Source organism: Choristoneura fumiferana, chromosome 30 (genome assembly GCF_025370935.1).
Source record: "Choristoneura fumiferana chromosome 30, NRCan_CFum_1, whole genome shotgun sequence".
NCBI classification, from domain to species: Eukaryota; Metazoa; Arthropoda; class Insecta; order Lepidoptera; family Tortricidae; genus Choristoneura; species Choristoneura fumiferana.
The window spans coordinates 4,143,141-4,166,079 of NC_133501.1; the positions used below are offsets into that span (position 1 = coordinate 4,143,141).

General features: G+C 36.6%; 2 protein-coding genes across 6 annotated transcripts in view; one reads left to right on the plus strand and one right to left on the minus strand.

Moving 5' to 3' along the window:
• Positions 1 to 3,214: 3,214 nt before the first annotated feature.
• On the minus strand, positions 3,215 to 20,664 carry LOC141444922 (uncharacterized). 3 transcript variants are annotated; one of them, XR_012453239.1, is made up of 3 exons: positions 20,655 to 20,664; positions 7,503 to 7,823; positions 3,215 to 5,995 (listed from the first exon to the last, which is right to left on the minus strand). XR_012453239.1 is itself a non-coding variant. In XM_074110694.1 (3 exons), exons 1-3 carry the CDS (start codon positions 9,422 to 9,424, stop codon positions 5,764 to 5,766), a joined length of 567 nt encoding a protein of 188 aa, XP_073966795.1. In that variant the 5' UTR covers positions 9,425 to 9,508; the 3' UTR covers positions 3,215 to 5,763. The 3 variants fall into 3 exon arrangements, 1 of the variants encoding a protein (XP_073966795.1); XR_012453238.1 differs by lacking the exon at positions 20,655 to 20,664 and adding an exon at positions 9,844 to 10,088; XM_074110694.1 differs by lacking the exon at positions 20,655 to 20,664 and adding an exon at positions 9,411 to 9,508.
• LOC141444920 (uncharacterized) overlaps positions 10,792 to 22,939 on the plus strand; it is a 22,718-nt gene continuing 10,570 nt past the window's right edge. For 2 of the 3 annotated variants that reach the window (XM_074110691.1, XM_074110692.1), the window contains exons 1-5: positions 10,870 to 11,113; positions 12,279 to 12,437; positions 14,157 to 14,353; positions 15,328 to 15,396; positions 16,539 to 16,668. In XM_074110691.1, the coding sequence (XP_073966792.1) occupies positions 10,946 to 11,113; positions 12,279 to 12,437; positions 14,157 to 14,353; positions 15,328 to 15,396; positions 16,539 to 16,668 (723 nt within the window). In that variant the 5' untranslated portion in view covers positions 10,870 to 10,945. The other variant, XM_074110693.1, reaches the window with a different exon arrangement.

Sequence of the window (22,939 nt, forward strand, 5' to 3'; positions counted from 1 at the left end):
ATATTATTTAATTATATTTATAATCAGATTTTGGCACCATGCCACGTCGGCTTTTTTCGGTTTAATTTAGAATTCAGTGTTTAAGTACCCTAGTATTTGATTTTGTATATAGATGTTTTAGTTTCGATTTTACTTTACTACATCTTATAAATACTGAAAAAATCATCAGACAGGTTGTAGGACCTTGTGCAAGGTCCGCCCGGATTGCTACCACCATCTTGCTCGCTAATGCAGGTGGTAGGACCTTGTGCAAGGTCCGCCCGGATTGCTACCACCATCTTGCTCGCTAATGCAGGTGGTAGGACCTTGTGCAAGGTCCGCCCGGATTGCTACCACCATCTTGCTCGCTAATCCTGCCGTGAAGCAGCAGTGCTTGCACTGTTGTGTTTCGGCGTGGAGACAGCCGGTGAAATTACTGGCACTTGAGGTATCCCATCTTAGGCCTCTAGGTTGGCTACGCATCTGCAATACCCCTGGTGTTGCAGATGTTTACGGGCGGTGGTGATCTCTTACCATCAGGAGACCCACTTGCTCGTTTTCCATCCAGTCGAATAAAAAAAAACTCAAATCTAAGTTATTAGATTTCTGACTTCTGAATGCAACAACTTATCGAGCTACCTAGTCGATTCTTTTTATTCCATTAGAAAGGTAATATAACAATAATAATATCTTTACAAATTACACTAATTGACCTAGCCCCCAACTAAGCAAAGCTTGTACTATGGGTACAGTACAAGATTGGGGTGGGTTGGGTATTTATAGGTACAACTTAGGTTACTATAAAAATGCATTATAAAATTTTAAATAACGAACCTATCACATTACTATAATTTTAAGGTCTAGAAGAGGAATAGGTCGGGTGGAATCAAACTCAAAATTGACCAAGCTGATTGATGCTTGACCAAGGAACAGCTAGATATGTACAGTACAGGCACCTGTCACTAAAGTTGCTTACAACTGCCTGCCTGATAATTTTAATCTTGCGGATTCGATTTGTAGCATTCGAACATGGCGGATGTAGACAGTATCTAATTTTGCTATTTCTGGTTTCTTTGGCTAGTTGAAGTATAATTTTGATAGTATTTTATGCAGCGATTAAACTTAACAGTGATCACAAAATTCTATATTGCTCTCGTGTCTGACATTTTTTAATGCGCAAGTTGTCTCCACGTGGTATCTGGAATTTTACTATCAAGTTGCAAAAACTACAATCACCGCACAACGTCGCTCCCAAAAAGAGCTTACTTTGACACTGGCGAAATTGTCCTAAAATAGGACAGAAGCCATATTAAAAAAAAAGCTTACTTATTACTAATATTAAAAACGCGAAAGTTTGTGTGGATGGATGCTTGCTACTCTTTCACGCAAAAACTACTGAACGGATTTGCATGAAATTTGGCATATAGGTAATATATACCCTGGATTAACATACAGGCTACTTTTTATCCCGAAATAATGTATGATTCCTGTGGGATCAAAAAAGGTTTAAGCTACATACTAAATCTGCGTGAGCGAAGCTGCGGGCAAAAGCTAGTTATAAATAATAATAATAATATAAAATGGGTAAAAAATAAAACGACCGCTTATTATGATAAAAAATATATTATAAAAAATATCTTGTGCATTAGCCACGCCGCCCAAGAGATTAATAATTAACCCAAATTAATTAAGAAGCCACAAAGGGATCACAATTCCTTTCAGGAATGCTACTAAAATAATGCTATTGCCGAGAGCGAGACGGCAATACGAAGTACAGTCACCAGCACTATTATCTGACAAAACGAACAGTGCATATATTTGACGACTGTATTTCTAGATTCGTGTCAGATATTTTTGCAAGCTCCGCTGTGGCAGATGTTATGCAGGTGACTGTATTAATTTTGAATTTCGAGTACGAGTTTATACTTATGACCTGAGACTTTGTCTAACTGACGAATTCAGTCATTATCACATTCATGATTTCTTTCTGTCAAACGGTATAAGTACGGTAAGGTTAGAAAGGGATGGTGAATGCAATTGCAAGCGCCCGCGCATAGACAATATCTGTAGTCTGATCAAGCATTTAATTATTATTTGTATTGTATCTAATCTAGTACGGCATAAAACTTAAGAATAGGGCTGAAAAACTAAAATTTAACATGAACATTTTTGTCATATTTAAGTACAAGTATTTTACGTGAAAAATGCGACATTAAAATTCATATAGTATATAGGTAGTGCCACGAGAGATGAAGTGAATGATTTAGACACGCAGCAACATTAGGAACTGATTCCATTTTCCCTAACTTGAAAATGGCTAAGGGCAACACTAAAGCCCAAGTCCAGTAACAAAAAAAAACTGACTGCATAAAAGGAGAAGGAATTAAATGAATGAGTGAATATCAAAATCCCGCTGTCATTACATGACGTCGTGTTCTTGTATGTTTGACCTCAACTCTGGTGGCACTACCTATACCTAGCCCTCATTTGATTACTTACTACCACCTACTATTTAATGTCGTACAGTCGCCGTCATAAACATCTTATCATAGCTGTCTAGCCTAAGTGGTCAAAAAATATCCAAACACGCTTATACAATTGTCAGTCAATACTGCCGTGTTCATATATTTTTGAGCCCTCTCACCGAGAGCGACTGTACTTTAGCGCAAGGCACAAAAATAAAGCACTTGTGACTTAGTATAAATCAACGTTTTTTTTTCTATACATATACATCGAAATGCCTAAGCACAGGTTTTCTCTTAGAGAAAGAGAGTTTGGGCTGTATTTACCATACCACACGTGCTCAGGGCAGATCGGGAAATCCACACACACCAATGAATTGTTCTGCAAGTTGTTTCTTCACATTTATATATACCACAGCATGATTGTCACACAACGCCTTAATATTTACCATCCTGATCAATGTATAGATGGTCAATTTTAATACAAGTAATATAGGTTGCCACTTATCCTAAGAAGCTTTTACAATATATATATCTAAGAAACTAGTGTGTTATAGGAATCGGAAATTCGGATACATATTTACCTAAACTTCGGCAGCGGCGGTGCTGTTAGCGGCATGAAAGCGGAATCAATTTAATTTGATTAATAACATTCCCGGGATTAGTAACTAATAAGCAGAGCCGGAATTTTCGTGGCATTTTTGATAATCTGCCATAGTGACTTCTTACCACGGCTTCTCACTTATCGACTTAAATGATAAATCTATTAATAATCGTAATATCTTTTACAGTCACTAATGGAATGGAACACTTATTAGCACTACAACAGAATTTGAAATTAAATTATTAAATAAGTAAACAATTACTTATTCATTGTTTTCATTGCATAATGCATATTTGTCTATTTCACATTTTCAACTGCTCAAAAGCTAACTAGAAGAGATTGCTCTTTAACGCTAAAACCGCCTATTTTTGACCTCTACTTTTTAATAGTTTTAACTTTAACATGTTGCGTATCGATATTGAATATAGGAAGTCGATAAATGAGAAGTCACTATGACAGGTCAAAAGTGCCACTTTGTTAATAAGGCCAAAATAAAAGCATATTCAAGTATATAAACAAACTTTTTGAAGTTATGTTCAATTTATAGATGTAACAAATGTTATATTTAATTTACCTGTAAGTAATTGATTCAATTGTAATTTACCTTTTACTACAGAAGGTGCCTCTTAGCACAGGTATTTTATACTTAAAAAGTGGTGCCAACCATTGTAAAACATTGTACTTTTTGTAACCTTAATAAACTATTTTGAATTTTGAATTTGAATTTGAACTGTCAAAGTAGTAATCAAATACCGTAGTTTCAGTAAATATTTCAGTTTAAGGGAACTTAAAGAAAAATATGGTCATATAAAAGTGAATAGGTAATTACCCTGCAGTCAACGCCATCGATTGCCGTCCTTGTCTAAAGTATGGCAGGTTAGAAGAGGTAGGCAAGCAATAACCTGAACATAGTTGCGATTAGTGATTACGTTCTAGTAGATGATTAAAAACTTTTTTTTGGTGTTAACTCCATATTTTCTTACATTACACCGGGGTTTCCGAATATCCGATCCGATGTTACTTGTCAAGCTCTCATTTACCAAACTATGTACTAAACCCTTACTCATACAAAGTTAGAAGCTTCTTAAGAAAAAATATAGGTACCTATTAGAAAGAAGACCTATTTTGGCTATGAATGCTTTTACCAACATATGAATAATGGGTCAGTTTATACTTAATACTACAATACAAAGAATTAATCTTACAAATATTATTTTTTACTTCAATTAAAACTATAAACAAAAACTTCTATAAATTGTCCGAACTGTTAATATATAAATATAAACTGTTACCATATAATAGAAGTTAGTGTTTCGACAGACTATCGATAGTTTGAGCAAAAGCGATAGTATCGATATAACTTTTCGTGCAATACTATCGATATTCAACAATACTATCGAATAGTTTCGGTCTTGATGGCGAATGAACCATCGATACTATCGATAGGCCTATCGATAGTATGGCCTTTATTTCTATTGAAACTATCGATTTTTCGGCAACACTAACAGAAATCCATCTTCCTCACAGGGACCAGTCTGAAAACCAGCGCTGGGCAATCAAGCCCAGCATATGCCGAGACTGGGGACCCATTGTCCCAACTTTTTATTTTTCTCCCACATTTTGCTATTTTTTTTTAACAATGTGTAATTTTATGTAATTTTTAAGTTGTGGCAATAAAGTTTTTTTTATTTATTATTTATTTAAATGTACGCAGAAATGGACTCGATGAATTTTAACACAGAAACCATAGAAACTCGTGGTTTTAAATTTTAAAGAGTAGTCCAGGGGACGTAACCCATGGCAACAATAAAATGTTGGTCGACCCACTTACTTTTTTAAAGCTACCTCGAAAAACCGCTTATGATGAACCGCTCTATGGACACAGATACATTTAGGTATTTACAAATGCTTGAATGAAAACAAGTTTTAAAAATAACTATGGGTTTAAACTGAAACTGGAAATGACTATTTCTCAAAAAGTTGTCCATTTTCAGTTGTACACTAATTTAAAAAAATCCTGACGCTATTTCAACACAAAATATAAGTAATATTGTGTTTAAATATATACAAAAGCTTGTGGTAAAGGTGTTAAAAAGTCAGATAATCTTTGTTGTTGGATCCAATAGAAAGTTTCGATGTGGTTACAAAATTACGATTTTTTTCCTCACAAGATTTCGTGACCTTTTCCTGACGTCAAGAAATTTTGGATGTTTTATGCAGTTTGTGTTTTATGATCACGTCCTTAGTGTTAATAATTTCTTGACAAAAAGATTTCTTGTCAGTTTCATGACGGGGCAGCTTTTTGAGAAATACCTCAAATAATACTTTTGGTTGGACACCAATAAAATATATCATTAATTTTAAAAAATCACATCATTTTACAATGCAAAAATTACTGGTACATTTATAAAATCAGTTGTTCATTCGCTTAAGCACAATTGCCACCAAGGCACGCTTTGCATCGGATCGGAAAGAATTTTTCATTCTTTAAAAACGATAGTAAATCATGTAGCAGCATACATGCGGCTACAACCCTACGTCGCGGTAGACGCCGGGGATCAAGCTGCTGCTGATGTGCGTGCGCTGATTTTATAGACTTTAAATCGTTATCGTTCAAAGATTGTAAAATTCTTTCCGATTCGATGCCATGCGTGCCATTTGGTGGGAATTATCCTTTAAAGGATTTAAAACCCTATGCGAAAAATTCTTAATAAAATCTTAGTTCCAGAAACTGCTACTGGCAGCACTGAAAAAGTTATTCGGTGTGGGAAAACCATTATAATTGGCAGTATTAATCATGTTGATGTTTGTAGTTGTACAGTTGATTTTCTTGGTCTCTCTGGCCTTGGGTTTTGGAGTTCTGTTATGAGATGTCATGTGGCGATCTAGAGAAGCCTTCGACGACAACTCTTTGCCGCAATGGTTGCACCTAAAGCGAGTGATTGGTGACCTGCAAGTTTTTTTTACTGATGAACAAGCCTGTTTCCTAACATAACATTTTTTTTAACCCATGACGCAAAAAGAGGGGTGTTTATAGTTGGCAGATTTATGCAGGTGACTGTACGTGATTCAGTTCTCGACTGTGCAGTATCCACGGTGCTCACGTGAAATTGCGAGCAACATTTAGTTTATCTATTTTATCTTATCTTCTATATAATAAAGCTGAAAACGGTCGATAGCCTTTACATCAGATATTCGAAAAAAAGTTGGCTAGGGGCTTGTACTTAGAATCAATAACAGAACACATTGCAGCATTTTTGTGTGCTTATCTGTTTATTTGACCGCGAATCACGTGAAAACCTCTTGAACTGATTAATTGAATTCGGTATACAGATAGTTTGTCCCGAGGAAGGACATAAGAATAGTTTTTATCCCGGAAAATTGCATAGTTCCCGCGGGAAACCGATTAACGAATTATACGGAGTCGCGGGCAACAGCTAAATAATAATATGTAGTTGAAATTAGATTTAACTAGCTTTTATTTAACTTTCAATGTATACCTAGTATGGTTCAAATCTTGCAAGTCAAATTGACCCACATTCAGTGGTCGAATTAACTTGAAATTTGGGGCACGCATCTGAATATCGAAAATTGAAATATCGTTAGTTAAAATATCGATGGTCAAAATATCGAACCTAACCTAACCTACTTTCGATATTTTGACCGTCGACTTTTTAACATTAGATATATTAATTTTCGATATTCAGATACGCCCCCGAAATTGTAAGGGGCTGTTTCACCATCCATTGATTAGCGTTAACCGACGGTTAAATGTGATGCCGTCTCCGTTTATTCGAACAAAACAAATAGACGGCATCACACCTAACCGCCAGTTAACACTAATCAATGGATGGTGAAACAGCCCCTAAGTTTGGTGACAATACATTAATCTGGTGTGAAATTGTGTTAGTCCAGCTAGCATCGTCTCCGCAGGTCGAAACTCCTCAACTATTAACGGTATCGACTTGAAATTTGGTACGGAAATGTAGTTTGAATGCGAGTACAATCAACAAAACGTACAGTCAGCAAAAAAGCTTTATGATTGTTTTTTGGAGTCTTTTTGTATTCTACAAATACAATATATTAATACAAAAAGACTCCAAAAAACCAATCATAATTTGATTGCTTAGTAGCGACATCTCTTGTCTGGGTGAGCGGTTGGTTCCGAAAGAGTGTGACGTCTCTCAATGAGAGCGGAACATAGATGTCGCTAGTGCTGCTGCATAAGTAGCGTAGTAGAAATAAGCAACCTGAGATATGTATGCATAGGAAAAATTCGTGTCTAGATTCCTGTCCGGCAGTAGTGTAGGGGTTATAGCAAGCAGCACGGATTGCTGAGGACCTGGGTTCGATTCCCAGCGCTGGTCTCTTTTTCTGGTTTTTCTGTGCATCCATGTCTCAGTTTGTATTTTCGAAAAAAGCTTTAATTAAAAACTAAATTTTTAACAAAAACTTACCAAGCACTCAGAGCTCTAGACGCAACATTACTCGTAGCTGGTTTCTTCTTAATTACTTTCACGTCTTTCCCAGACTCATGGGCATTTGCATAGTGGCGACTATAACCCGCCTTCGAAGTATATTTCTTATCGCAAAGCTTGCAAGCAAATAACTCTATCTTTTCTAAGTTGGCATCTCTTTTTTTCGCTGACTTTTTCTGATTATTGACTGGCTTGGGCTTAGGTTTAGCGGGTCTGTGGGAGTTGTTTCTCGGCTCGTTGTGACAATATGTTTCAGAATAAGTAATTTCATTCTGTTCCCACAGCAAAGACATTGTAGCGCTGAAAAGATTTAAAGGGTTGAAACAAAACTATCGATATCGATATTATTGCTGTATGATGACGCAAAACTATCGACATAATTGCTGTACAATGACGCAAAACATCGACACTATCGATAGTTTTGAACAATCGATTGTCACCGTTATTTCAAAGTATCGGTTGCATCTACACGGGGAGGTTGGCAGAACAGAAGTTGCAGCAACTGAATCTTCAATCTTCTAAGTACTAAGAGTAAGTTGGTTAGGTTTAATTTTTTTTTTCAATCTTTTTGTATTTTTTATTTCAATTCCAAATTTTTACTTTTACGGTCATCCCGTAAAAAAAAGAAAGGTAAAGATTCCAAAAAAAACAAAACCTTAATAACGATATCTCTTGTCCGGGTGAGCGGTTAGTTCCAATGGAATGCCGAAAGTTTTTCGATGAGGGCTACGGTATAGATGTCGCTAGCGTCACTGCTTAAGTGGCTAAATAAGAAACAAACAAGCTGAAATATGTGGTGCATAGGGGAAATTCGTGTCTGTACCGTTGACCAGCAGTGGTGTAGCGGTATAGCACGCGGTACGGAATACCGAGGACCTGGGTTCGATTCCCAGTGCTGGTCTTATTTTTCTGTGTATCTATATTTCAGTTTGTATTTTCAGTTTTGGTTAGGTTTGTTAGATTAGATCGTATATTGCAAATTCGTTACAAAATATCACTGGATAACCGCATATTAAATACAATACAATACAAATATTCTTTATTGCACACCATAAAGCAGTAAAAAAACTCTTAATATAAACACTTAGATTCACGGTAGACAATAGGCGGTCTTATACTATTCTGCCACTCACTTTTACATCTTGCAGTCTTGCTTATAATAACCGATAGTATTGTAATACATTACATAATATCGATTGTTAAAAACTAGCGATAGGATCGACAGTTTTCGTAGGATCGACAGTTTTCGTAGGATCGACAGTTTTCGTAGGATCGACAGTTTTCGTAGGATCGACAGTTTTCGTAGGATCGACAGTTTTCGTAATTTTCTGTTCAATACTATCGATAGTTTCGATAGTTTTGCATTATTAGACAGCAATAATATCGATACTATCGATAGGCCTATCGATAGTATGGCTTTTTCCGATTAAATGTATGTATACAGTATACACACATAAATATACCTGTGTGTGTACACATACTCATAACATAAACCATCGCACTTATACCTAAACTAACTAGCTTTTGCCCGCGGCTTCGCGGATTGCATTTTTCCGGGATAAACAGTAGCCTATGTCACTCTCTGACCCATGAACTATCTCTATGCCAAAAATCACGTCGATCCGTCGCTCCGTTTCGACGTGAAAGGTGGACAAAACAAACATACAAAGACACACTTTCGCATACGGATATCAGTAGGATTGGATTAGTAATTATTTCGTTCTTCCGTAAAACACGTCCAAACAATAGATTTGTATATTACACTCTACGTTATCTTTATCTAACACAATCGAATTATATATATCAACTATATCAAAGATATTTTTTAAAGATGTTTTAAAAAACTTAGGTGCCCTGCTCTGCTCATAATGAACAACACGTACCTACCTATTGTCAATCATGTGAGAGTGTAATCCGGTACTTATTTAAAAGTGGATGGATCAGAATGCCACAATCTAGCTGTGATTCAGCGTGTATAGCGACTTAGTGATAAACTGACTGAATTATCAAATAACATACTTTCGTTCTCGCTTACATCAACTTCTATAACAAGGACAGCAATAAACGAACGAAACGCCGGAATTTGCGACTAGGCAGTTTTCGGTTTCAAGTTCTTGATTCATGCTATTTTTAACTACTTATATATGTATAATTAAATACTGTACACGTAGGTACATAAATTTAAAACAGCAAATTGTGCTAACATTTTTTTAGTTTCAGCGATGAAACGGGTTTTATCAGTTAAACGCCCACGAAGTCCAAGTACACTCAAATTATCATCTACTTATTATTATGTAGTAAAAAGATGCGCTAAGCTTACCTAAACAACACTGTTGCAAAACTGAGTTGTACTTAAATCACGGTAACAACCACTGATAGCACTGATACTGGGTGAATGAGGCAAATAATTATGAAATTGAACCAAAAAGTAAAGTGATACACTATCTTGTAATGTAAAACACAACGAAAACGCGACTTGTATTAACTTGTATAATTCATACTCTTGGTGTGGAACTGTGGAGTGGGATAGAATATAAACTGCCTGCCTTCTTGCTTTTTGCAACTGCGACGTAGAATTTATGAATGAAATGAACGATTAAAGATTATGAATGGAATGAACGTTTGAAATAGTTTTTTTGACTAGCAACACTGGGTCGCAGAGCTATTGGGAGTCATTTATAAAATAAAAAAAAAAACTATTGGGGGTGCGGTTAAAGTACGCACCAGAGCAGGGCTACTACGAAACTCGAAGTTCGTGTCGTACCATCCCTCTCGCTCTGGTATTAAATTTAAGTGTCAAAGGGACCGCATGACACGAACTTCGAGTTTCGAGTTTCGTAGTAGCCGAGCAGACGCACGTAATGTATTGGGTTGGGGGTACCATTATTTTGGATTTGGGCTTGTACGTATAAAGTACGACCTATAATTTGTCAACCTGGAATGAACAAGTTGAAGAACACAAAAACATGGTAATGGTATAATTAGAATATGAACAACGACATTACGCGACATGTACATTATTGTCGTCAAAAATGTCGTTCCTTCGTTCGACAAATACGGGGTCGAACGCTGATCAACCATCAACTTGAATATGAAAATGAATAAATCTTTCGACTTTTACCCCAGTAGGGCTACTACGAAACTCGAAGTTCGTATCGTACCGTCCCTCTCGCTCTCGTATTAAATAGTATAAGTGTTAGAGGGACCGCACGACACGAACTTCGAGTTTCGAGTTTCGTAGTAGCCCTACAGACTAGTGGCTCGAGTGGCTGTATAGTCCTAGTTCCTTTTGCCTATCCTGAAGGAAGGAACGAATTAAAAAAAACGTCTATGTCAATTTGTAAGTACAAATACAAAACATTCATTTTTTTCTAAGAAAAGTTATCGTATTACATTTTTCAACTCATGATTTAATCTCAGCAATGACGGCCGCTACTATTGCTGAGATTTACGATGCAATAAGACATTGCAATGGGGAATACTGCTCGATTTGTTTTAGTCCGTCCAGTATACGTAAATTGGTGACCCCGGCGTACATAATACAGCTTAGATTTTCAATAAAATACCCCAAAGTAGAAGGTTTGAAGAAGGTAAGTATTACTGTAATATTTGGTGCCTACATCCCATTAAAAATATTATGTCTAGGTTAGTTACCATTCGAAGAAGCTAAAGAACCTTGAACTGTGCTTAAAATACCACAAAAACTCTTTTTAAAACTGTATAACTGTTAATAATGAGACCATAGTAGTAGAAATGAATATATCCCATTATTATAACTACACTCACTATAGGGTGATGACATCAGCTATAGACAAGGATCATTAATGGTTTTTTTCTGTTAACCCTAGTTTTAGGAAACGGGCCCTACTTCTTTTAAAACTAATAACACTAATGTTAAGATAACTGATGATCATAGCTAGTAAAGTTCATGAATGGTGAGTTATGAGGCATTGAATCCTTTTTTTTTTCTATTTTTTTTTTGAGGCTTAAGTGCACTTGTGTGACTATGCCAGCCTCATTGAAAGACTCGATGTCCACATTCATCAAACACTCCTATTGCGATGTCCAGATTATCTGGCTGCAAAGGAGTGCTTGATGAACCTGTAAATTCGTACTGCATCTTCCGATACCGGACAACTCAAAATAACATTCACTGCACCATTGAACAGGTCCAAATCACTCAACCACCTCTTGCGGATATCCTTAGTCAATACACACTCCACCAAAAAATGTATTAAGTCCTCAATCTTATTACAATCTTATCTTATCTTACATTGAATCCTTGTTGTCCATTATTGGGTACTACTCTGCTTCATGTCCGTGATTGGTGCTGTCACCTTATAGACATGACTCAACACTTGAAATAAAGAAAGAAAGATTTATTTGGTTCCATCAGTACCACCATCAACTGTAATAAGACTGAAATACTAAGGGGCTGTTTCACCATCCATTGATTAATTTTAATTGACGGATAAATGTGATTCCATCTCCGTCTATTTGAACAAAACAAGCAGAGACAGCATCACATTTATCTGTCAAATAAATTTAAACAATGGATGTTGAAACAGGGGGTCAAACTAACAATAAAAACTAGTTGAGCAGGTAGCCTAGTTCTTAGATACCACTACGCAGCTTGAAATCTTAGCTTTGACTCTCGGTCAGGCTAGGTATGTATGTAGAATATGGTTATTTGCTTTTAAGTCTGGACTATTTACTATCTATATGTTGGTTGTTAAATTTCAATTATTATTTTAGAGGGATTTCAAAGTATGTTACATCTGCGAGGCCATGGCAGCTAGGACGGTGAGGTTCCAGGAAGTGGTAACCCTTGCTGCCTCGGTCGAAGCCATGATCACCTGGATGACCGACGAGCTCCGGGACGCAATGGTGCGCAGTCAGTTGTTTCCAGACATGGTAAGCACATTTTATGAGAGAGCATTCAAGTATAGGTAGTGGCACGAGTGTTGAAGTGAATGTTAACACACACAGCTACATGAAGAACACAGCTAAATAAAAGAGTGAATGTCAAAATCCCGCTGTCATTACGTGACATTTTCTTGTGCGCGTGACCTCAACGCTGGTCTTCGTAAGTCATGTTATAGTTTCAGACTTTCCCATGACCCACTGACCGATCTAAATGAGAATTTATTAGCATTAGAAAAAGGGTAAACAATCTTGACGAGTCTTTTTAATGAAAAAAGTTTAAAAAAAACAGTAAGGGTGTTACCAGACCAATCAATCAATTATCGATCGACGGCATCGATCGATCGAAGTCGATCGACTGGTCTGGTAGGAACAATCGATCGACGGATACCGGTTGACGTCGACCAGTCGGTTCTACCATCGATCGATGCCGTCGATCGATGATCGATCGATTGGTCTGGTAGAAACAATCGATCGACGTCGACCGAATCATTTAATTTCGTCGTCGAATTATTTAATTTAATTTATTAATAAAACTTTGAATAATCAAGTGCTGCTGTAAACAATAACTTCAACTATAATGTATATCATATTGTAAATTCTAATTTTAACCGACTTCAATTTATATATATTTGCATGTATACTTATGTACATAATATGGCAAATAAATGATTATGATTATGACCAATCGGTTCTACCATCGATCGATGATTGATCGATTGGTCTGGTAACACCCTATTACTTATACTTATTAGAATAGACCATTTGAAATGGGGATGGACGGATCACATGTTACGTTGTAAAGCAGATAAAATTGGAGCTAGCAGGTAACACTGGTATCCAAGAGATGGAAACAGACAATGGGGATGTGCAATAAGAAGATGGGAAGATGATTTCCGCCTAACCCTGGGACCATACTGGACTAGAGTTGCAGCCGACAGAGTCCAGTGGAGGGGGTTGGAGGAGGCCTATGTCAAGTCAAAAGACACACCGGACATTTTATAATAACATACTTACATCATCATACTTACTACTACTACTTACTTAGAAGATGATACTTGTATCATCTTCTGTACACTTATTTCTGTTTGTTCTCCAAATAAATAAATAAATAAATAAATCATCGTCAGCCGGAAGACGTCCACTGCTGGACAAAGGCCTCCCCCTTAGAACGCCACAATGAACGACAACTCCCGCCGGTCGCGCCACCTGGTGGGAGGCCTGCCAACGCTTCGTCTTCCGGTTCGTGGTCGCCACTCGAGGACTTTTCTCCCCCAACGGTTATCTGTTCTTCGAGCGATGTGGCCTGCCCATTGCCACATCAATTTGCATATTATTCCAGCTATGTCAGTGACTTTAGTTCTTCGACGAATTTCCGTATTCCGGATTCTATCGCACAAAGAAACTCCAAGCATAGCTCTCTCCATAGCTCGTTGCGTAATAAACATACACAAAAATAGAAAACTACCAGTTCGAAACAGAAAGGCTATATTATTATTATTACTTATGATACCAAGAGAATGTAAATGATCGTATGTCCTTGCTAATCGTTACATATTTGCTGTGACTTGTTTATCAAAAGTGTTTTTCAATAAAAAGACACGCCAAGATCGCTTACCTTTTTCTAATGTTAAAAAAAAGAAGTATAGTTCACTTTCATCTCACCATGCTATGAAAACTCCGAAGCTAACCCTATTTACTATATTCCAGTACATATCTCCTGAGATGAGACGCACAATATGTCGGATGAGGGAAGTGGAAGCGGCGTTACAGAATACAACGTTGCCACAATTTGCTTGTAGCCACGTGTTGGTTGTAGGCACGGACACACAACCCCCCGGTGATGATTCAAGGCTTACCAGTCCCGTTGGTACCAGTGAAACCAGGCCCAGCGGTACCAGATTTAAGTGAGTATTATATTATTTGTTCTTCTGCTAAGGTCCGACCGAGATCTCGGTCTCGGTCTCGGCGCAAAACAGCCGTGTTTCTCGGCCGCGACCGAGACTCCGCGGCGGCACTCAATTTAAATATCGGCGCGCGGTTTACCCAGGGTTCGAGGATATATATCATGATATATATCTGATATATATCCGATCAATACAAAACTCGTTCAAAAATTTTATATTAAAAAGTAATTTTTGGCTTTGTTACTGTATTTCTACTTCCCGAATGTAGATAGCGTTGGAGTAGAGTTAAATTAAAACATACTCCCTAATAGTAAGTAAGTTCAAATCCATAAATGACCAAGGTAATCAATCAGGTGTCAACAGCAACAAACATAAATTTTCTTTATATTTTTTAAGTCATTTTATCAATAAAACTAAAAATCTATAATTACCTATACAGCAATCCATGAAAAATAAAAAGGTACCTAGTCAGTAAACAATTGTTTCCACTGTTGAGAAGTGAAAAGCAGAGTGTAAAACTCGACCATGTAAACCCATTTTCCCCTCGACGTGTCTATCCACCCCCGCCGTACCGGCTCGGGTGGCTATATGAATCGCATCGTCGTAATACGACGGCACCCGAAGTGTCAATCAATTCTTGTAAATGAGTAAACTTTATTATTTAGTGTCAAATGTCGAAACGGCTGTGCGATGGGTAGTCACCAGCATTAATATCTGCCACGGCGGAGCGTGCAAAAATATCTGACACGCCCTTCGGGCCCTAGAAATAGAGTCGTATCAGATATTTAGACACTTTTGTTGTGTCAGATATTGGTGCTGGTGACTGTACTGAAGCTACATTAGAGAATAATTGAATTAGTGGGATGATTGTGAACTGTATGTGTATATACGTGTAACGTAGATACGTGTTAAACACATGTTCAACGGCAGTCCTAGTTTTTGTTGTAATGCAGTTATTTTTAACGTTTTTTCAGCGAAGGAAGAAATCTAGGAAAAGCTCATACAAAAACGACTCGGAAGGACAAATTTCCGGATACAAAATGGTAAAATCACTATTCACTACACACCACACTACCCACTCACTAAAAAGAAAGAAGACGAGTTATAAAATGGTAAAATCACTATTCACAGCACACCACACTACCCACTCACTAAAAGAAAGAAGACGAGTTATAAAATAGTAAAATCACTATTCACTACACACCACACTACCCACTCACTAAAAAGAAAGAAGACGAGTTATAAAATAGTAAAATCACTATTCACTACACACCACACTACACACCACACTACCCACTCACTAAAAAAGAAAGAAGACGAGTTATAAAATGGTAAAATCACTATTCACTACACACCACACTACCCACTCACTAAAAAAGAAAGAAGACGAGTTATAAAATAGTAAAATCACTATTCACTACACACCACACTACCCACTCACTAAAAAAGAAAGAAGACGAGTTATAAAATAGTAAAATCACTATTCACTACACACCACACTACCCACTCACTAAAAAGAAAGAAGACGAGTTATAAAATAGTAAATCACTATTCACTACACACCACACTACCCACTCACTAAAAAAGAAAGAAGACGAGTTATAAAATAGTAAAATCACTATTCACTACACACCACACTACCCACTCACTAAAAAAGAAAGAAGACGAGTTATAAAATAGTAAAATCACTATTCACTACACACCACACTACCTACATCACTAAAAGAAAGAAGACGAGTTATAAAATAGTAAAATCACTATTCACTACACACCACACTACCCACTCACTAAAAAGAAAGAAGACGAGTTATAAAATGGTAAAATCACAATTCTCTACACACCACACTACCCACTCACTAAAAAGAAAGAAGAGTTATAAAATGGTAAAATCACAATTCTCTACACACCACACTACCCACTCACTAAAAAGAAAGAAGACGAGTTATAAAATGGTAAAATCATTATGTGTTATTCCAGACGTCCAGCGATCTACGTACCGTTCATCCAAATCCGTGCAGCTGTTTTAGCTTGAAGGAGTAACAAACATACACACACACGCACACACACACGCAAACACACACACACACGCACACGCACAAAATTTCGCATTTATAATATAAGTAGATGAAATTCTAGACAAAAACTTATCTAAGGTAAAGAACCCAATAAGAACCCTTTTTTTCAGTAAAGAGCCGATATTGGTGAAGGACGACCCCCCCTCCACTGGAGGGTTGGTTCAAGCAAGCAGTGTCCCCGGACAATTGCAATTGCAAGTGAAGGAACAAGCAACTGGCCATGTTGCACTGCATCCTATAGTGAGTACAGTAGTGTGTTTTTGAGAGAACTGGCTCAGCGGAGCACGGAGCAAATCTGTAGTTCCAAGAAAATCCGCAAGAGTATTATAGAGGGCGCCACTGTGTGTTTAGTTAGCTCAATGTCCACAAGTAGTTCCAAAAAATTTCGCAAGGGTATTTATAGAGGGCGCCACTGTGTTAGTAGTATGGTTCCATAAATAATCCGCATAGAGGGCACCACCTGAGCAAAAGAACTGGACCAGCAGAGCGTGGAGCAAATCAGTTCCAAGAAAATCCGCAAGAGTATTATAGAGGGCGCCACTGTACTAGTTCAATGATCACGCGCGACGTCATCGAGAGAGTAAGAAAGAGAAAGCATGAGCAGCTACGTGTATGGGTGAGAGAGAGAGAGAGAGAGATAGAGAGAGAGAGATAGATTATACAGTAGTGTAAATATCATGTATATAAATAGGGTATGGCTGATTTCCGGCGAGGTCCCACGCGCATCGATCCTAGATCGAGCATAAAACATGTATATATACAGCGTAAGGTTGGTATGAGCTAGAATTTGCCTAGTATGGATGGAGGTCCCACGCGCTCATCGATCCTAGAGCGTTGCATTAAGTACAGCTGTGAGAGCTCTATCATTATGACAGCTAGATATGGCTGTGAGAGCCCTATATTATACAGCGTAAGGTTGATTTTATGATTTTAAGAAGATCATACTTAGAAATGACAACTTTACGTCTGCAGTTGGATTTCGTTATCTAGTATGTGCTGATGGTATTTCTAGCCGCACCACACGGATGGCATAATTTAAAACTGGAGACTCTGAGGTCGTTCGTGGGTTCGACTCCTGATCAGGCGTTGAAAAATAAATTAAGATTTTACTTGTTTTTCTTCTTGTTCTAATTAGCTTTCGCCCACGGTTTGCATGCATGAATATAGATTTGTATGTTGCGAAAGTAGTAGTTCCAAAAAAATCCGTATTAGCATCACTGGGTTATGAGTGGTTCTTCGACGTAGTTCTAAAAATTGCGTGATGGTATTTATAGAGGGCATCACTGTGTTATGAAGTATGTTCAAGTAGTTCTAAAAAAATCTCTGAGGTTATCTATAGAGGGCGCCGCTATACTAGTTCAATGATCACGTGCAACTTCATAAACAGCTGGCGCCTCCACATTTAACGCCGATAGGATCTGCTTCCCTGCGTTTAAAGGTTGACAATCATCCGCCTCCAGTAGAGATAATAGATAACCACTAATAACATTGTTTTTCACTATTTGAATATCATCCCACTTCCAACGAATAATATCATGATTTCTCAAAAGTAGACGTGAAGCAATGAAAACACTAGGAAACTGCATACTGTTTACCTCTCACACGCACACACACGCACACACAAGTCCACGTCAAATGAATATTAATTCTAAATGTAATTGTCTAACCCTTCTCCAAACCGCATCTATCTAAAATGAAAAGTGGTGTTGCTGTTGTTGTTGCTGTGAGCTCTCTGTCAGTGTTGGGAGTATGGCTGGGTGGGGTCTAGTTGAGCTGGTGGTTGGTGGTGGTGGAGCGGGAGTAGATAAGATAAGGTTTGAAGGCGGGATGGGCAGCATCGGTGGGTCATGCGTAGGCTGGGGCAGCGGGCTGGGCACGGGCTGGGCACAATCGAATTCCAACCGTATCCAAAGGGGATGAGGTTGAATATTTACATAGATTTATATGACCACTATATCCGGAGCCACTCCTGGAACAAAACCAAATTCAAAATTCGAAGATCGGAGGAAAACAAGCACAAAAATAAATTCAAAGAAGGAAAAGATACAGGTGAAATATACTCACTTTAAATATGGCAAGAACCAAACTTCCTTTATCCATATTTCAAAGAAAAAAAGTCAAGCCGCAAGTATTTTGCGTTACACCTGCCGATCCGAAAGCTATGCTAGTTCAAAGACTCTTAGCAGCACAGCATCGGAAATCAAAACAAATGCATAAGAACTATGCTTCAGTATTTGGTTGGATATAACCTGATATTATAAGACATAAGATCATCCAGACAGCGAGGAAGGCATGTGTTAACCAAACAAATGCATAAGATCTGTGCTTCAGTTTTTGGTTGGAGATAACCCAATATTATAAGACATAAGATTATTCAGACAGAAACATTCCCAAGTGTATATTAATAATAATAATAATGGGTACGTATTATAATGTATAAATTTAAAATACATATCGGTTGAAATACATACAGTTGATATACCGAAAATTATAAAATATAATGCATCAAAATATATAAAGTTATTTGACATAAGTTCTAAAAGCATAAGCTTGAAATGCATAGTGGTCAAAATATATAATGGTTACAACGCATAATGGTTCTTAGTCATATGGCACAAAATGCATATTTTCATAAAGTATACGTTCAAAATTTATACAGTATGTTTTCTATAATGGTTGAAATACATACTAGACACTGAATTTTTACAAAGAAAAATGCATATATTACAATTCTGGCTTGTTTTGGTCATAGTTGAACCTAACACGCTCCTCCTCGCTATTTCTATTCAATTATTCAATTATCTGTTTCTATTCAATTTATGATCTGACTTTAGTTTAAAATGCAAGGTCTTGTTAGACAATACCGATTCCGATCAGTCGGTATCTTATAGGTTAGGTTAGGTTAGAGTTTTGTCCAGGCGCGAAGCGCCTTAACTACCCTGAATAGGTTGTCTTACAGTCCTTAATTTTTCAGAATTTAACATGTAAATACAATGTGAATAGACTGGAGATGATGATGAACCTAGGCATTATATAGTATGTATTTTGAACATTATGAAAAACGTACTATAGTACGTATTGTTATTCCTTGCCTATCTTTAAGTCTATGCTTAGGGAGCACTACCTGTCATCTGCGTATGAATGTTATAGTTAGCTTATTTATGTGTTGTTATGGTATCTATCTACCTATCTATCTGTTTAGATTTGTTGTGTATGTTTATTGTATGTGTAATTTATGTATTTTGATACAGCTCTAACTGTACTGTAAATTGCAACCTGCTATGTATTTTATTTCTGTCCATTGTAAGGTTGCCTAGAAGAATCGCTCTGAAGCGATAAGGCCGCCATGCTTGCTTAGAAAATCTCTATGTATATACTTGTGTTCTCTGTACTGTTTACTGTATTGGTGTGCAATAAAGGAGTTATTGTATTGTATTGATTGTTACTATAGGAATTTAATTGTTATTTCTTCACTAATTATATATTCTGATGTATATATTCTGAACATATACTTGTGAACTTGTCATTTTAATTATTATCGACCATTCGCTTTATGAATTGATTAATATTTATTTTATAAAGAATCGTATTTCAACTGTATAATATTCACCGATGTATATTTTAAAATCTACATTATAAACATACCCAATTATAATAAATGAAAACACCACCATTTGCTTTATTATGAATGGTGGGGAACATCGCTATTGCAGGATAGTAGTAGATTCTCCAACTTAGTATTAAGAATGTTCAAGAATTTTTAATGTTATCATCACTCATGTTGCGATTTTAATATTATCACCATTCGCATTGTGAATAGAACAAAATAAAGAATTATATGAATAATATCACCGTTCTTGAAAATGCTAGCAGTAACAACATCATCACGTGATAATAAATGAAAACATCGTCATTTGCTTTATTATGTATGGTGGGGGAACATTGCTATTGCAGGATAGTAGTAGAATCTTCAACTTAGTATTAAGAATGTTCAAGAATTCCTAATTCTTTATAATTCACAATAGAAATAAAATAGCAAGACACATAACGCTCTATAAATAGTATTTAAAGTATAATAGCAACCGAGTCCTCACATTATCATATATTATCAAGTCCTCACGCCGTTATTATCCTTACACCTTTTTTTTTTTTATTCGACTGGATGGCAAGTGAAGTAATACTAATACTAAAACAACGAAAATACTAGAGAGATAAATTATACTTACTGACTTGAGATTTATATAGGTCTCACGATTGTTTTAATACGTAGCTTATTCATTCGCTTGTTAATATATTACTATAGCACTTTTGATTCGTTTATACTTCTTGTGTACTGCTTTGCTTCTGGTTGAATGAGTAGAGCACAACAGATGATTAAAGTCATAATTTATATATCACATCGGAGAGGAAACGGTATGTTTGCGAGTGATAATGTTTAGGGCTACCAAAATGATATAGCTTCTAACAGCTGAAAGCTAGCAAGTAAAGAAGATTGATTAAATCATCTTATGATGGGATAGTCTGTGATGAGATAGCCTGTTATGAGATAGCCTGCTAGAGACAGCAGCTAAAGTCTTTAGCCTATGATGGGATAGCCTGTTAGAGACAGCAGCTAACGTGTATAGCCTATTATGTGATAGCCTGTTAGAGACAGCAGCTATCATCTATAGCCCATGATGGGATAGCCTGTTAGAGACAGCAGCTATCGTCTATAGCCTATTCAAACCAGCCTGTTATGAGTAGCCTATAGCCTATTCAAACCAACCTATGATGAGATAGCCTGTTAGAGACAACAGCTAACGTATATTATAGTCTATTATGTGATAGCCTGCTAGAGATAGCAGATAGGTTGTTAAAGATACCAGATAGCAGATAGGTTGCTGAAGATAGTGGATAGTGCGTATAAAGTTTAAAGGTTAGCAAGGTTCTGTGCTCAAAGATCCTACTAAGACTATAGTATCTATTTATAAATCATAAAGCAGATTATATGACTCTTTTATGATAGAGCATATGCTTATACTTTGATGAAATTTGAATGAAGTGATTGATGGTAGTATTACTTATTCATAAAGTAGACGCATAAAATAATAAATGTATGTATTGATAACGAACTATTATATTTTCCGTTTTAACAAAATAAATTCATAATCCACAACCCTAGCGAATAACAAGCAAGTTATCAATGCTGCATCCTGGCAACCTCACACATCGCGGGTTCTGTACCTAACATAATCTACGCTTATTACCGCTATTAAATTCGAGTAAAACAGGAGGACACCATGTTTGTTGTACGAGAGCCTCCTTAATTATTTTTAGTATTCAGAGCATAAGTGGAAATTTCAACTATCGCGGTTCGCGGGATACAACCTGGTGATAGACAGACAGACAGACAGATGGATAGCTGAGAGTTAGTAATAGGACCTCGTTTTTACCCTTCAGGTACGGAACCCTAAATATCACTTTAGAAAGCAGCAATGTACATCAAATAAAATACTAGCATATAGGTGCGTTCATCAGCATATTTTGATCTCTTAGTTAAATATCGATGAATACTTTTACTTAACATTATTTTCAAAGTACTATGCATGTACGAGTAATAGTTGATAAGATAATAAGTCTTTATCATGACTGCATCCTGGCACAGGTGTTGCTCGTTCATTCTCATCATCACGTTGATGAAGGAATCCATACTAATATTATAAATGTTAAAGTCTGTTTGTTACCTCTTCATATTTTAAACTGCTGAACTGATTCGAATTAAATTTGATATCATCATCAACTGCTGAATTGGCTCGAATTAAATTTGATATAGTTTTATCCTACCCTGATTACTTGATTACTATTTATAATACCTATGATTTTTACCTTTGAAAATTTTAGCAGGATAGTGATAAGCTATTCTACGCAGACGGTATCGGGAGTTAAAAATAGGAAGTAATAAAACAACAGTTGTTTATCAAAATATCTTATTAAAAATATATAAATAATATTATAACTACTACAAACACTTTGGTAAAAGAACAATATTTTTTACATATTCTAGTTTACAGTATAAATGATGAATATGGTTATTCAGGTAGATCAATAAACAACTCATAGTATTTATCTATCCGATAATGACCCAATGCTAATGTTTGATGTTTCTTGTCGGGGATGGGAAATCGCTTATCATCATAATTATTTAGAGCTATTTTATTAATGGTTTCGGTGTATAACTGATGTGCTTTACTACGTATCATATTTATTTTTCTATGCTGCGGTGGAGCGTTCATTATGCAGTTGTAATAGTTCTCACCGGAAACAGTTTTCGCTATAACATTTTTCTTTATACCTTTAATCTTTTTTATAACATCACCACCCGCTTTTTCAATGTAATAGCATTTCGATCGCACTCCTATGAACTCTCTTATTATCTCACCATTAGCTTCATCCTTCATTTTCCCTAATACTTTTTTATTCATCAAAGGAAGACTGTACACATTATCTTTTGAAAAATCAGAAGTATCGAACC